At 36.8% G+C, this 14,462-nt stretch overlaps 1 protein-coding gene across 1 annotated transcript; it reads right to left on the bottom strand.

Annotated features, from left to right (window-relative positions):
- LOC120281779 lies at positions 1 to 13,361 on the bottom strand. Its single transcript, XM_039288472.1, has 7 exons — positions 13,200 to 13,361; positions 11,735 to 11,876; positions 4,817 to 4,918; positions 3,635 to 3,753; positions 1,738 to 2,012; positions 1,537 to 1,627; positions 1 to 471 (listed from the first exon to the last, which is right to left on the bottom strand). Exons 1-7 carry the CDS (start codon positions 13,359 to 13,361, stop codon positions 121 to 123), a joined length of 1,242 nt encoding a protein of 413 aa, XP_039144406.1. The 3' UTR covers positions 1 to 120.
- Positions 13,362 to 14,462: the final 1,101 nt, after the last annotated feature.

Below are 14,462 nucleotides of genomic sequence, written 5' to 3'. Positions count from 1 at the left end.
TGAACTACAAATGTTGAAAATTTTACAATCAGAATGAAATCCCAATTGAGCTGAGTTTCAGTCCGATACAACAACACCACTTGCACAAATGCAGAATACTTGACACATTGCATAACTTGCTCAAGTGCAACATGGCATTGTGAGGGTAACCAACTCAAATTTACAAGTCTGATCCACATCCACAATGATTTCAAATAAGAAAGGGCTGTTGTTGTCTTCATGCATCAGTAACTTCATCATGATCAAGAAAATATGATAAAAGTTAAGAATTCTTCTGTTTCTCTGATTTTCAGTTTGTAGACTGCAACTCAGTTGTGGGTTTTCGTGGCATGCATGAGGAAGGACCTTATTATTCTTCTCCTCCAAATAATATTTGTAGACATTTTCGGCAGAAATACCTCCAAAGAGAATTTCAGCTGTCTTGTTCTTCACAAGAAGAGGAATTTGGCCGGTTTCGTCCCTCACATGTAGCTGAATCAACACCAGAGTCAAAGATCATCAACTTAAACATATTGATAACAAGAAATTCTAATATTAACAGAAGCTGGCCTGAGAGAAAAAGAGTTAAGTACCAATTGGTCCCTCTAATTTTTTGAAAATTCAAAAGAATAGGAACATTTCGAAAAACCAATTCAAAACAGTTCCCAGAAAAACCCCACATGAATAAACTGTTATGTTATTGTAACGAACAGTTTAATAATGAAGTGAATGATTCAGTCCACGAGATGAATAGCTCAACAATATGGCAATTCTTTCAAACCAAGGGTCTATTGAATATTCAATGAAACACAAGAGGAACAATCTCAAACATAACTCAAAATAATAATAATAATAAAAACTTTGCAGAGATTTCACAAATACCATACCGATTGAATCCATGAGCCGTTTGAAAGTAAGAGATTGGGATTGGACTTGGAATCGTGTTCTCTATTGGGTAAGCCAAGGTGCAAAAAATAGAGTGTCAATGGAACTGCTATAACACTCAAGTGAGACAATAAGCCATCACTTTAATGCTGTCCCTTGCGGCATATTAAGGCTCCAGAATGAGATGATTCAACTCCCTAGAGCAAATACCGATGTTGCCCCACTTATTTTAGAAAACAACGATTTCTATACATTTTTCAAGGTGGATAAGAACTCTATCATTCATGTAAGCGCAAGTAAACTATTCCAAGATAATTTTGGTTCTTCATCCCACATCCCACCTGTGTTGAGGATGTTGTTCCAAATTAATATAAGATTTCATCAATGTTGTTATTTTTTATTTGCTACCTATATGCAAGGTTCAACAATGTTACTAATCTATTGTTTCATAATCTGTTGGGGCCGGGGTAATGCATAAAATTACCCCAGCCAGAAAACTATGCAATGCACAAACTAATTAAGCTAAACAATGTTACTAATCAATTTTTTCATAATCTGGTGGGGCTGGGGTAATGCATAAAATTACCTTCCACAGGCTTTTATTAATCATCTTTTGCCTAATATATCCAGCAACTTATGCCAATAACAAACTGTCAGACTTAAGATTCTCACCAGGAATGGTCTGTATATGAAACAAACATCATGAAGATATTTGGAGTTCTCCATGCAGTCAAGTGGAATCCTGCTACCCTCCACTATATATCTGATAAAAATCACAAGATAAGTATACTTTTCAAAAATAAAATCAATTTACACAAATTGTCACAATAACTAATCTCATAAAATTATTACAATAATAGCATATTCACAAACCTAGAGTCCAATGGAGAACCACATAGCTTGCAGCCAGTGCAAATAAGGTCTTCGGCTTTGAAGTCAGACAACATAGTCAGTCTCCCACTGTGAAATAACTGCCAATCCTCAATTGCACCATGTTTACCAGTAGATGGAAATGAAATTTCATTAATCCAGGCATAAAAGTTTGCGTTGGATGAGTTGGAGAGGTACGGCAATTCAGAGACGAACAAATATCTGTTTAGCACTTTTTCTTCATGCGATTTCCAGTTCTTCACTGGCTGACATTTTGCCTATGCCATCATAGGTATTAATATAATTAAAACATCTCAACAAATAAATACTTAAATTTATCACCAAACAGAAATTTGTTGCAGTCATAATTTGAGCTAATTTCATTAACATTCTCAATCAATGTTGTCAACGCAGCTAGGCAGCAGAAGCCTCAATTGCCTAGTTAATTAGGCAGTGACTATTTTGGAAAATATATAAAATGTATAAAAAAATGTATTATTTATGAGTTTCTCAAACAATTTTGAGCAAATTTATTTATCTATTTTTTTTTAAAAAAAAGCTAATGTTTATCAATCATCAGAAGTACTTCATCATATAAGGAAAACATGCTTGGTTAATTTAAGCTCAAAACTGTAACCATGATTTTAAGTTTACCAAAAAAAATTAAAACAAAATAAAAAATACAAAATGTGTACCGGCTATTGCCCTGAGAAGTATCAATCCATAGAATTTCTGCGTCTTTTTTTCTATCCAATCTTCATTTTCCACATTATCATTTCTATTTTCATAACCTCTGCAGCATAATCATTTTCTTCTTCAATTTTCAGATTCAGCTTATATCTCATTTGCCATTTGAGGTGTTCTAGTTTTTTTTTCCTGACTTTGCTAATTCCAATATCCATGTGTGGAGCCATCGTCCTCATTGATTTTTGAACATCCAGAGCATGTCATGCTCCAATTGCTTCATCCACCACCCACCATGCGAGGTCTTCACCTTCAAAGATTCATTCATTTTAAGCCAAATAACTTGGATTTATAATCCATCCATTGGTTGGATCAGTCTCATCAACAACAATTGGCCAAAAAGTTCTCTTAAAGGTTTTAGTTAGTTTATATGAATTTGGATCTATGAAAGAAGGGGGTTTGTGTTGAAAATTGGCCCACTTAGGCTGGACTAGACTGAATTGAAATATTTTTAACTAATCAGCTGATTAGGATGTAGGCGGGAATCAGTCAGATGGGAACTGCCTGGACAGACGCCTAGGTTTCTAGGTGGCAGATTAGTATTTAAAGGATTCATTGGCCAACGTCTAGGCAATCATATATCAAAACTGCCTAAGTGGTGGCCTTTAGTAACACTGTTTCTCAATTGATCGCCTATATTATTTGACTAGAGATGAATTTCAATAGTCATGTATCAAGTCAATGATATGAGGAGGGTCTCTTTTGTATTCTTCTCTTATATGATAGAAGAAATACATCAGCTTTCTTTCACTGGAACATGAAACTCATGTCAAGCTCTAGATATTTGACTAAAGATGAATTTCAATAGTCATGTATCAAGTCAATGATATGAGGAGGGTCTCTTTTGTATTCTTCTCTTATATGATAGAAGAAATACATCAGCTTTCTTTCACTGGAACATGAAACTCATGTCAAGCTCTAGATATTTTAAGGGACAGAAAGAATTAAATTGATCTAGTGACAGCAGATTAAATAGTTTATAGCCATGGTCAAAATTAAACACCAATTTTGACTAAAACCTCCTAAATCAACAATGAAAAACACCATTAATTGAGGCCTGTAAAACATACACTACTTACAGATAATTGTTCTTTAGACATAATTAAACAAACAGAAATCAAGAAGCAAAGTAGAATGAGCAACTGAATTTAATTACATTTACTGGCTGTAAGTGGAGAGTTGCAGATTCAGTAAGCCGCACCCATTCTACTACCCTCCTCAGCTTTTCTCTTGTTCTCTCACCCACACTGCAGTTTGCTTCAATTTCAGTATTGGCTGCATAGATGAACAACAGGTAAATTCATGGCTTCAAGAATCAAGAGAACTTATCAATTTTGTGACAGCTTAATGAAGAAAGTACTAAATTTTCTTTTACTAGTCACATGTAACTCAGATTTTTTAAAAGAGACGGAACAACCATGGAAAAAGATGAGAGAGTCGCAGAACAGAGCCATTTTCCAAAAATAGCAGACCTTTGGCTGACGATCAACATACTTTGTTGGGGTAACACAGCCATTCCATGAACAGTCAGTTAATGAAGTAAAGAGATTTTGTTTGTGCATCATACAAAGAGATAATTCTGTGATTAAAATATTATACAGATGGATTAGAATGTGTTTTTGAGATGTGAAGAAAGCATCAAGAAAATAAAATGCTGAAGTAAAGTTCGAATGAACTATTGAAGTATCTCAGAAAGTTACCAGACTGTATGCATAAGTGAAATCAATAAACAGGACAGGTTGCAAGGGCATGCACAAAAGTAAAATGGGAATAATTGGAACATGAGAAGGATTGAAAGCCTTATATGTTAAATATAGGATGAGATTCAGGCTAACTCTGTCCAGACCCAACCTCAGGCTGGGACTGCTTTGTTCAAAACTGATGCTGACTGAACTTGAAAGCTTCAGTGGGGATTTCTGGCTAGGCTCATGCCAGCTTAACCCATTGACAGCACGAATTGGAGTAGATGAAATAGATGTGCAATGACTGGACAATAGGCAGGAGAATGAAGGATCAACAAGAGGACATCAGTTTGTGCTAACCATTGTTTGTAGCTGTAAACAGCAAATTTTTGGCTAGAAGTAATATACTAGAAAATTGGGATTTTCTTGACAACTTCCATTTTTCTTTGAAAGACTGAAATAATTGGGAGGACGCTATCAAAAGTCAGTTTCAACCTACCACTTGACTAAAATAGAGTAATTTGATTAATGTGTTACTCATTTGCATCTTCATTTACTTCAATAGCATGAATTTCAACCACAAGTATAATATAAAAATATTAACCGGAATTGGGCACTCTTTCTATAATAGTTTGGTGATGAAAAGCATCAAGTACCTTTTGTGGTGGTAAACTTGTAGGAATTTATTAAAACTTGCACTCCAGTGACTTGAACAGTAGAAGCCTCTAAGATATCTCTGAATTTGACAATCTTGACATCTGTAAGGGGCGTAAAATAAAATATGAGAATATGTCCAAGCAAGAAAAGTACATAAAATAATTGGGCAAGCAAATAGTCTCATAAATTTAGAAAACTAGCTTAAAATGTAATATAACTGTGAGAATAGGAGAAATAATTTGTATATTTCATTAGTAAATAAGTACAAGGATATATATAGAGAAATACTAGGGTTTTGTGGTATGGGCCCAGTATGGCCCATTAACCAAATATAAACTATAACATAACTCTAACACTCCCCTCAGTGGAGCATATATATCGAGCATGCCCGACTTTGTTACATAGATTACTAAAGACTTTAACATTTAAACCTTTGGTGAAGATATCCATGCAGCTGCTCGAGACGATCGGGTATACTGCGTAGAGATGACTCCCTTCAGATTCCATATCACGAACATAGTGACAATCAACCTCCACATGCTTGGTACGCTCATGGAATGTTGGATTATTTGCAATGAAGATGGCGGCCCTGGTTATCACACACAACATCCGTGCATAGGTATTGTGATAGGGAATCCCAACTCGGATAGAAAAGACTGCACCCAAACCATCTCACAAGCTGTCTGTGCCATCGATCTGTACTCTGCTTCCGCACTTGATCTCGAAACCACATTCTCGCTTGCTTCGCCAAGTAACCAAGTTTCCACCGACATACGTCATGAAGCCCGACGTAGACTTTCTGTCTCCTCATCACCAGAGATAACCCGAGTCGGGAATATGTCTGCAACGCCTAGGTGACCATGATTTTTGTAGAGAAGACCTTTGCCGGAGCTCCTTTTAACATATGCAAGAACCCTCGTGAGCACCCTCGCCAGGTGAACTTCTCGTGGCTCATGCATAAACCCGACTCGGGGAGTCCAATCTGCGTAACATATATCGGGGACGAGTACAGTTAGATAAATGAGCTTGCCAATCAAACGTCTCAGTATTGACCCGGGATCTTTGAGAAATGGGAAAATGTCTCCCAAAAGGGTGGTGACTGCTCAATAGGTGTATTCTCTGGTTTACAACCCAATAAACCAGTCTCCTCAAGTAAGTCCAACACATACTTCATGTGAGAGGCCATCTTTCCTTTGGCATATGCAAACTCAATACCAAGGGAAGTATCCGGGTGCGTCCCCATGTCTCGTGTAACGAAATGCTTCATTAAATGCTCCTTAGTTCTCCAATTCCCACGGCGATCACTACAGTCAACAAGATGTCATCGACATATACCGCAAGTACAACACAACCAGATGAAGTGTTCTTATAAAACACAGAATGATCCACATTACACCTGCGAAAACCATCTGCAATTGCAATTACACTAAATTTGTCAAACCATGCACGAGGACTTTGTTTCGGACCATAGATCGCTTTCTTGAGTCGGGCACTAGATTCTCCCCACGAGCAACATACCGCGGAGGTTGCTCCATAAACTCTGCTCTCAACTAAGTCTCCATAGAGAAAGGCATTCTTCACATCAAGTTGAGCGAGTGTCCCATGATCGATTCATAGCTACCGACAGTAGAATGCGAATGGAATTCAGACGAGCAACTGGTGAAAAAGTCTCAGCATAATCAACACCATAAGTTTGAGTAAAACCACGGGCCACTAACTCAGGGCTTTGTAGCGATCAACTGCATACCATCCGCTTTGTGCTAGGCAGAGAAGACCCATCGGCAAGTGACGATGCTCGGCATCGGCAGGCGAGGCACAGCGCCCATGTACCACGAGATCTCAAGGCTTCCATTTCCTCATCCATTGCTGCTTTGCCATTGTGGAAGCAAACGCGCATCCCGGTAGTTCCCGGAATCGACTCGCAGACAAGGAAAGAGCAAATGTGCGGAAGGACGGGTGAAGATTATCATAATAAACAAAAAGGGAGATGGGATGTTTAGTACAAGAACGAATATCTTTGCGAAAAGGCGATGGGAAGATCAAGAGACGGATCCGCATGGTCCCGGGAGAGGACCGGAGGGCGGAGTCGGGCGCGGTACACGCTAGGCGTCGATGATAAACCCGTCCAAAACGACCAACATCCGTATCCAGATGGAGAGGCGTCACACTAGGCATAGGCACGGAAAGGAGCGACCGAGCAGGGGATGGGGAGAACAATATCGGATGAGCGTAGTTAACATATCGTGAGAAATCGAATCGAGAAAAAAATGATTGAGACTCAAAAAGCGTGACATCCATAGACACAAAAATACTTCCGACTAGTCGGATGAAACAACCGGTATCCACGTTGGGTGCGGGAATAACCAACAAAAACACATTTAAGCGCACGCAGCGCAACTTGTCCAAACTAGGAGTTAAATCTCGAACAAAACCAACTACAAACCGAAAACACGAGGGGATAAGTGAAACAACTCGGTATTAGGTAGAAGACGACGTAAAGGAACCTCTCCCCCTAAGGGTGCAGAAGGCATACGATTAATAAGATAGATCGAGTCAAGATAGCATCAGACCACAAATACATAGGAACATTACGCTCTACCAAGAGAGAGTGCAGAACATCCAATATGTGACGATGCTTTCTTTTCGGCACTCCATTTTTGTTGAGAAGTGTGGGACGGTGGTTTGATGAATAATCCCAAAGGATGCACATAAAGAATTTACAGTAGAAGAGACAAATTCTAAAGCATTATCGGTGCGAAGACATTTGAGAACAATGGAAAATTGATTTTTTATTTCCAAAATGAATTTTTGAAGGACATCGACCAATAGACCGACGGTCTTTTAACAAATATACCCAAGACACTCGGGAAAAAAATCATCAACAAACACAACATAATAACGATGACCAAAAAAATAGTAGCGACCTTAGAAGGTCCCCAAACATCACAATGAACTAAATCAAATAACTGACCGACTAGACACTAGAGTAGAACGCTTTAAAGGTAGCACGATGATGTTTACCCAACCGACACGACTCACATCGAAACGACTCGACCCAATCCAAGGCAAAGTTTGTCAAGACGACTAAGAGAAGGGTGACCCAATCTACGAGTGCCATATGAGTGATGACTGGAGTCGAAAGCATGATCTGCTAAACCACGAGGAATATCATCACGCACCAACGATATACTGCCGTCAGCACGATTACGCCCTAAACCAATCCTCTTCCCTCGTCTCGCAGATCCCCGAAAAATACGATGGAAAAGGGAAAAATGATACACTACAATTCAAATGTTTGGTGATCGCAGAACGGATAGAAGTTGACAGGAAATTCGGTGACATAAAGAACATCATTTAGTCTAAGCCGAGAGGAAGCCCCGCACAACTCCCTCTCCGGACACTAAGCACGATCGTCCATCGGCAATTACCACAGAATGAAAAATAGATGGAGAAAGATTTTGGAAAAAAGATTTTTAGTACTGCCATGTGAGAAGAGGCCCCGAGTCAATAATCCAGAACCGTCCCCGGAAGCAAGAAAGGCATTACACGAGGAACATGAAGAAGAGACGTGGTGTGAGACGCAGCTGTCAGTAGCTGCTGGGAACGTGCAAAAGTCGACCGAGAGATAGTGACAAACTGCTTTCGAAGACTAGAAGTGGGAGCGACTGGATCGACCACCCTCAGATTAGTATCACGCCGCCGGCGACCATGCTTATCCCAACAACGATCCTCGAGTGTGGCTCGCCGTCGATGAAAGTACACACAAACCTATTCCGAGAATCACCACGGCCAGCTCCTCGACCACCACTAGAGGAGCCTTTACCACCACGCCCACGAGAAGCTAGCAAAACGGACTGATCAGAGGACACAACGGGCGACGAAGATGTGGATGTAGAAGATAGGCGAAGGACGCGAACATAAACAGCAGCAAGATCAGGCATTCTCTCAGAACTCAGAATAGAGCCCTTCACCGGTTTTTCAGATCTCAGCGGGGAGCCCGGAAAGATGTGCGATGACTGCAACTTCATTCGCTAGAACGACGAAGGGCGTGGCGGATCAAGAACTAATGGATGGTAAATATCCGAGCTCATCCAACAAAGGCTACGGATGTGAGTGAAGAACTGAGGGCGGTGACGATCGCCTTGACGGGTCAGTAAAGCAGTTGCTCATACAACTCAAAAAAACACGAGAGATATTATTTTTCATTTCCATATGTCAATCGCACATCTCCCAAATGCGCTTTGCAGTAGTCAACATCACCACACTTCGGGCAATATCCGGCTCCATACTACCAGTCAACCATGAGCGCATCTGCAGGCATCCTCGAGAAGCCAATCGAGCATACTTGGCATCTTCCGAGTCCCGACGGATCTGCCGTGAGGTACGATGATTTCTTATGAGCCATAAGGAATCGCTCAAAAACTTCTGCGCCTAAAAACATAGTTCCTTCCATCCAACTTTTATGAGGTACTAAATGGAGATTCTTAACTAAAGAATCATGAAACGAAGACATGACGACGACAAGACAAATCCTTCAGCAACAAGACAAGGGCATCACTGGTGAGGGCTGAGGAACATCACCAGGTGCCCATAGACCAACGAGAACGGCAAGAGATGAACAGTGGCTGGTGGTAGAGGTGGCGGCGGTGGGTGGAAGACTAGGGTTTGGAGTGGCGGTGGCGGCGGCGAGGGTTTTGGGTGGCGGCTAGGGTTTAACCTAGAGCTCTGGTACCATGTGAGAATAGGAGAAATAATTTGTATATTTCATTAGTAAATAAGTACAAGGATATATATAGAGAAATACTAGGGTTTTGTGGTATGGGCCCAGTATGGCCCATTAACCAAATATAAACTATAACATAACTCTAACAATAACATATTATAGCTATTAGATGCAAACCAAACATATTTCGTGGACTTAACCCAGAATCTTAGTGCTTATAGGATGAGAACCCAGCCTTTCTCACATGAGAAAAGGCATTCAACCACCTTCTTACTAATGAGAGTTGAAATTCCTACTTTATTGTATTACATTTCCATGTTTTCAAATGAATTATGGATGTTATTGATGGAATATTATTCAAATTTTAAAATTTGAGTGAATGAATTGGAAATGAGCTTCTTATTACAGCCAAAATTGTATTTTGTATTTCAAGAAAAAGGAATTTGATTAAGAAGATTTTCAGTTTTTTAAGATACACGGTGAAGCCACATTATCTGGCACTGCTGTGTCATGAGCAAAAGAAGAGAAGTTAATTTTTAGGGGCATGGCCATGCCAGGAATCTGAACAAAAGAAATTCCAGAGAGGCCCATGATCTGACTGTGGAGGCAAACATGCCCATGGTGAAGATTTTAGATAAGTTAAGCAATAAACCTTTCTCATGCAATGAAGAAAAGAAACCCTTCAAGCAACAATGGAAAAAGAAGAATTGTGTGATGATCTATGACCCACAATTGATATAAGAGAGCCCTTGCTGGAAAGCAAAGGCCTCAACATTCAATGAATATACACTTCCAAATAAATGAAGAAAACAAGGTTTGATGACCTAAGACATGAAAGTTACAGAGCTCAAAAACTGACAAATCAAAGTAGTTTATTGGTTCAATGATATGAAGGGACCACAACTTGAAGATGTAAATATGAAAGAGTCAAAACTCAAAAGTATGGATGAGTCAAGCTTTGAATATCTCAACTCAAGTACATGACAAGTAACTCTGAAGTTTCAACACACAAAGAAATCAAAGATCTAGAGAGTTTGGCAAACAAAGACAAGCTAGAAACTCTGAAAAAAATGAAAAGACAAAATCTTCAAATGTCAAAATCAAAGGAGGTCAAGTTTGTGACTCAAAAAAATAAAGAAGTCACAACTTGAGATGCAAGAAGTATAATGATATGCAAATCCAAACACTTGGAGACAGTCAAAGTCAACAGGACAAGGGAAACATATTCAAGCAAAGCCTTTGGTGAGATTATCAGGAAAAGTCAGAGTGGCGCAGTCTGTTAATTGTGAAAGTTAAAGGAAATCAAAGTATATGAAGATGAAGAAGTTTTAGGATATTAGCTTCTTAGTCTTGGTAGCTCTCATCAAGTCCATGTAATTTTTTTTAAAAGAAGATATCTGCCCTATGAAATTAATAAATTAAATTGTTATTTGCTTTTGTATTGACTGAGATACATACTCTTTCTATAATCAAAGGTTTATGCGCCATTGTCAAGGGTAATTAACATTGTAAGCTTACCCCTAATAGAAGTCATGAACCTACAATCACTTAAAAACTTTGATATAGAAATCATTCGTGCTTCATTATCTCTGACCAGTCAATCTTAACAAGGTCGGCAGGAATAAATAACCTCACACAATCCTCCACCATCGCTTTTGGTTTTAGCTTCATTTATATTAAAAATATTAACAATCAATTATGAGCATGAAGCTCGGTAGACACTAAATTTTGTTTACTTTCATTTCCATCAAGTTATAATCAGAATGTAGTTAAAGAGCCATTAAAAATTACAATTATTAATAACAAGTTATTCATGGTTCCATTCAAATATAAGAGGACACCAAGAAATAAAATATAATAGAACCACAATTTGCTTACTAAACAAATAATGCCTTCACAAGTAAAATAAATTAAAGTTAGCACACATTTTGACATGTATTTCTTGATCAAATGTAAACATTGATAAATCAACTCACAGTTCAGATTTGAGCATTTCTACAGGTGAAACATGTCAGATGGGTTTAATGATCACAACAATGATGTTAAAACATTTTACCATCAATACCTCCATTTTACACTTTAAAAACATGCATTTCAAGATGTATATCATCCAACATAAACATAAAACATAGACCACCCAACAAAATTAATTCGCTGGATTTAAAAAAACCCAAAATATAAAACATGTTCTCACTTTGTAGAAATATGATATCACCAGCAACTATCATAGACCATAAATGCTTTTGCCAAACTGATATAGAGAAATATGATCTTGTATTATCACCAACTTGAATATCAGTCTTTAATAATTTTCCTTCTCTTGAGCCACTGGATTTCTGCGAAAAGATAAGTGCAAGAAATTAATGATTACACTGAGTTTATACTAAGTTATGTTTCATATTTGTTCTATAAAAATATGTATGATTAATGTAGCTTAAAAAACAGATAGCTGTTTGGCTGGCTTGGAGGAGATGTTAAGTTGTTTAGGTCACACTCTTTGTGAGTAACATAGGGCAATGCCAACTTAAAGCAAATTGGCTGTATAGCCTTGTATGTAAGACAACTTTGGCCAATGTCAAACTAGCATTAGGCCCCAGGCCATTCAAATCTGGTAATTTGGAACCTCAAAGGTTTGACTCACAATATGAGCTCAAGTCAACATTGGATGAATCCAGTTCATGCAATTAAATCAAATAAAAAAGAAAAACTGACATGAGCTACTCAAGCTCAAGTGGTTTGACCACTGATGCACAATAATAGTTACCAATTGGTTTCTGTCGCAGAATTATAAAATTTCAAGATTAACAACTTCCCTTTAAGGCTTTTATAGGATGTCAGTCACATTGAAGTGCATAGCAAAATGTACTTAATATAAGTTTAACCCCTGGAAATTCAACTTAGAAAAAAGTTCCATTACATACAGCCTTGCTCACCAAGGCTAGATAAACCTATTGCATGCAGGGACTGATTCACTTCTAATCCAGCAAATCTGAGCCACAAAATAATTACAGTCCATTACTCCATTGATCTTCTAAAAAACATACAGAATAAGTTGATAAATGGAATTATATCAAAACACACACATTACAATTATATCCACCTATTGCTAGGATATAGTCAAAAATTAAAAAAAAATAAATAAACATTTTTAAAAAAACCCCATACATCTTCCAAATAAATCTATTAAAAATTTGATCTCAGCCATAACAATTCCAGTGGCAAAGAATGTAAAGTACACATTTCTTTAATTTGTTATATTATATATATATATATATATTCTAATACACATATATATATCCAATTTGAGATTCAATTTGCAAAATCTGAAAACATTAAAATTAATTGTGAGCTTTGTCAATGCAAAATCCTACTTGTCTCATAATAAAATAATTCACATCTACCAACATTGAATTGCACATGAGAAAAGCACTCAAAACTTCTGAAACGAAAGAAGAAAACTTGAAGGACAAAACTGCCAACATTGAATTAGAGACAAACCCTATCAACACATAAGCTAAAAACCAAAATAAAATACTAAAATACAAGCAAGATATTCATCCTACAATTTCACATTGAAGCAGAAAATCAAGAATAGGTTGAAAATGAAGCAGAGTTTGAGATATTGATTGATCGCTGGAGGAGGGGCATTGAAGAAGAACCTGGATGGGTTGAGATCGGTGGACGAAGACGATGAGCTGAACGAAGTCATCAAGATGCGAAGAAGCATCTGAGAGATCGATGAGAGGACCATACCATCCCGTCACCGCCATTTGGAAAATTGAAAAGCCAGAAAACCAGCAAAGCCAATTTGCCTTCATCATTTAATCAAGACATTTTATATATATATATATATATATATATATTTTTCTTAATTTTATATAAATAATATTACCATCCGTTTGGATGGTGGTAATCATAATCCCCCCTCTAGAGGGGGATGATTACTAATCCTAATGCACAGGAGTAATGGATATAAAATGTCCATTTTACCCTCTCCCAATGTATATATATATATAATATTAATATTAATATTAAAATAATTAGTTTATAATAATTAGATATTAAATAAATAAATATTTGTGGATAATGACTATTTTTTCATGGGAAATTTTTATTTTATCCTAATCCAATTTATTTATATTAAACAATATTAATTTAATTAGTAAATAGAATAATTAATTTCAATGATTATTAAATGAAGATATGTTATTTAAATATTTAATTTATACATTAAAATTAATAAATAATATTTAAAATATTTATAATTAAAAAAATAATTAATTAACCGTTAATTATAATAATTAAATCATAAAGTGAGAAATTTAATTAAATATTTAAACATAATTAAATATTTTATAACTAAAAAATTGATTAATTTAATTAGTTAAGTATAATAATTAACATGAATAATACAAAATATTGTTATAAATAAAAATTATTATTATTAAACAAAAACTCATTATATTATTTAGTATTATTTGTTTATATTAAGGGCACAAACGTAATTACGCACTATCTTCCTTTTTTATTTTTCTCATTTCCAATAAATTACTTATCTACTTTTCTCATTCCCAAAAAATTACTCTCTCAACCAAACAAAGTTTTCATTCCCTTCCCCCTCCCCAAAGTTTTCATTCCCCATTCCGTCATCCAAACGGAAAAATAGACACAGCCGAATTGTTGATTTAGGTATTTTTTTTTAGAGGTTGTTTGGATAGTGCATAACTATATGATTAGTTGTGATGTAGATAAATGGTGTTTTTATTTTAGTTTTAAGGTACTTGAACTTGATTTCAGCTAAAAACTCGTTGTATCATACTTAGCTCGAACTCGATCGAGTTTTGTTTTCCTAATTTGAGCTCGATTCGATGTATAAATCGAACTACTCGAGCTCGCTTGACTAATCTCAATAAAGGCTAATA

The sequence above is a fragment of the Dioscorea cayenensis genome, chromosome 18, assembly GCF_009730915.1.
Source record: "Dioscorea cayenensis subsp. rotundata cultivar TDr96_F1 chromosome 18, TDr96_F1_v2_PseudoChromosome.rev07_lg8_w22 25.fasta, whole genome shotgun sequence".
Lineage (NCBI taxonomy): Eukaryota > Viridiplantae > Streptophyta > Magnoliopsida > Dioscoreales > Dioscoreaceae > Dioscorea > Dioscorea cayenensis.
The sequence above is the reverse complement of the archived record's forward strand: the minus strand, read 5'-3'. Positions and strand labels throughout refer to the sequence as shown.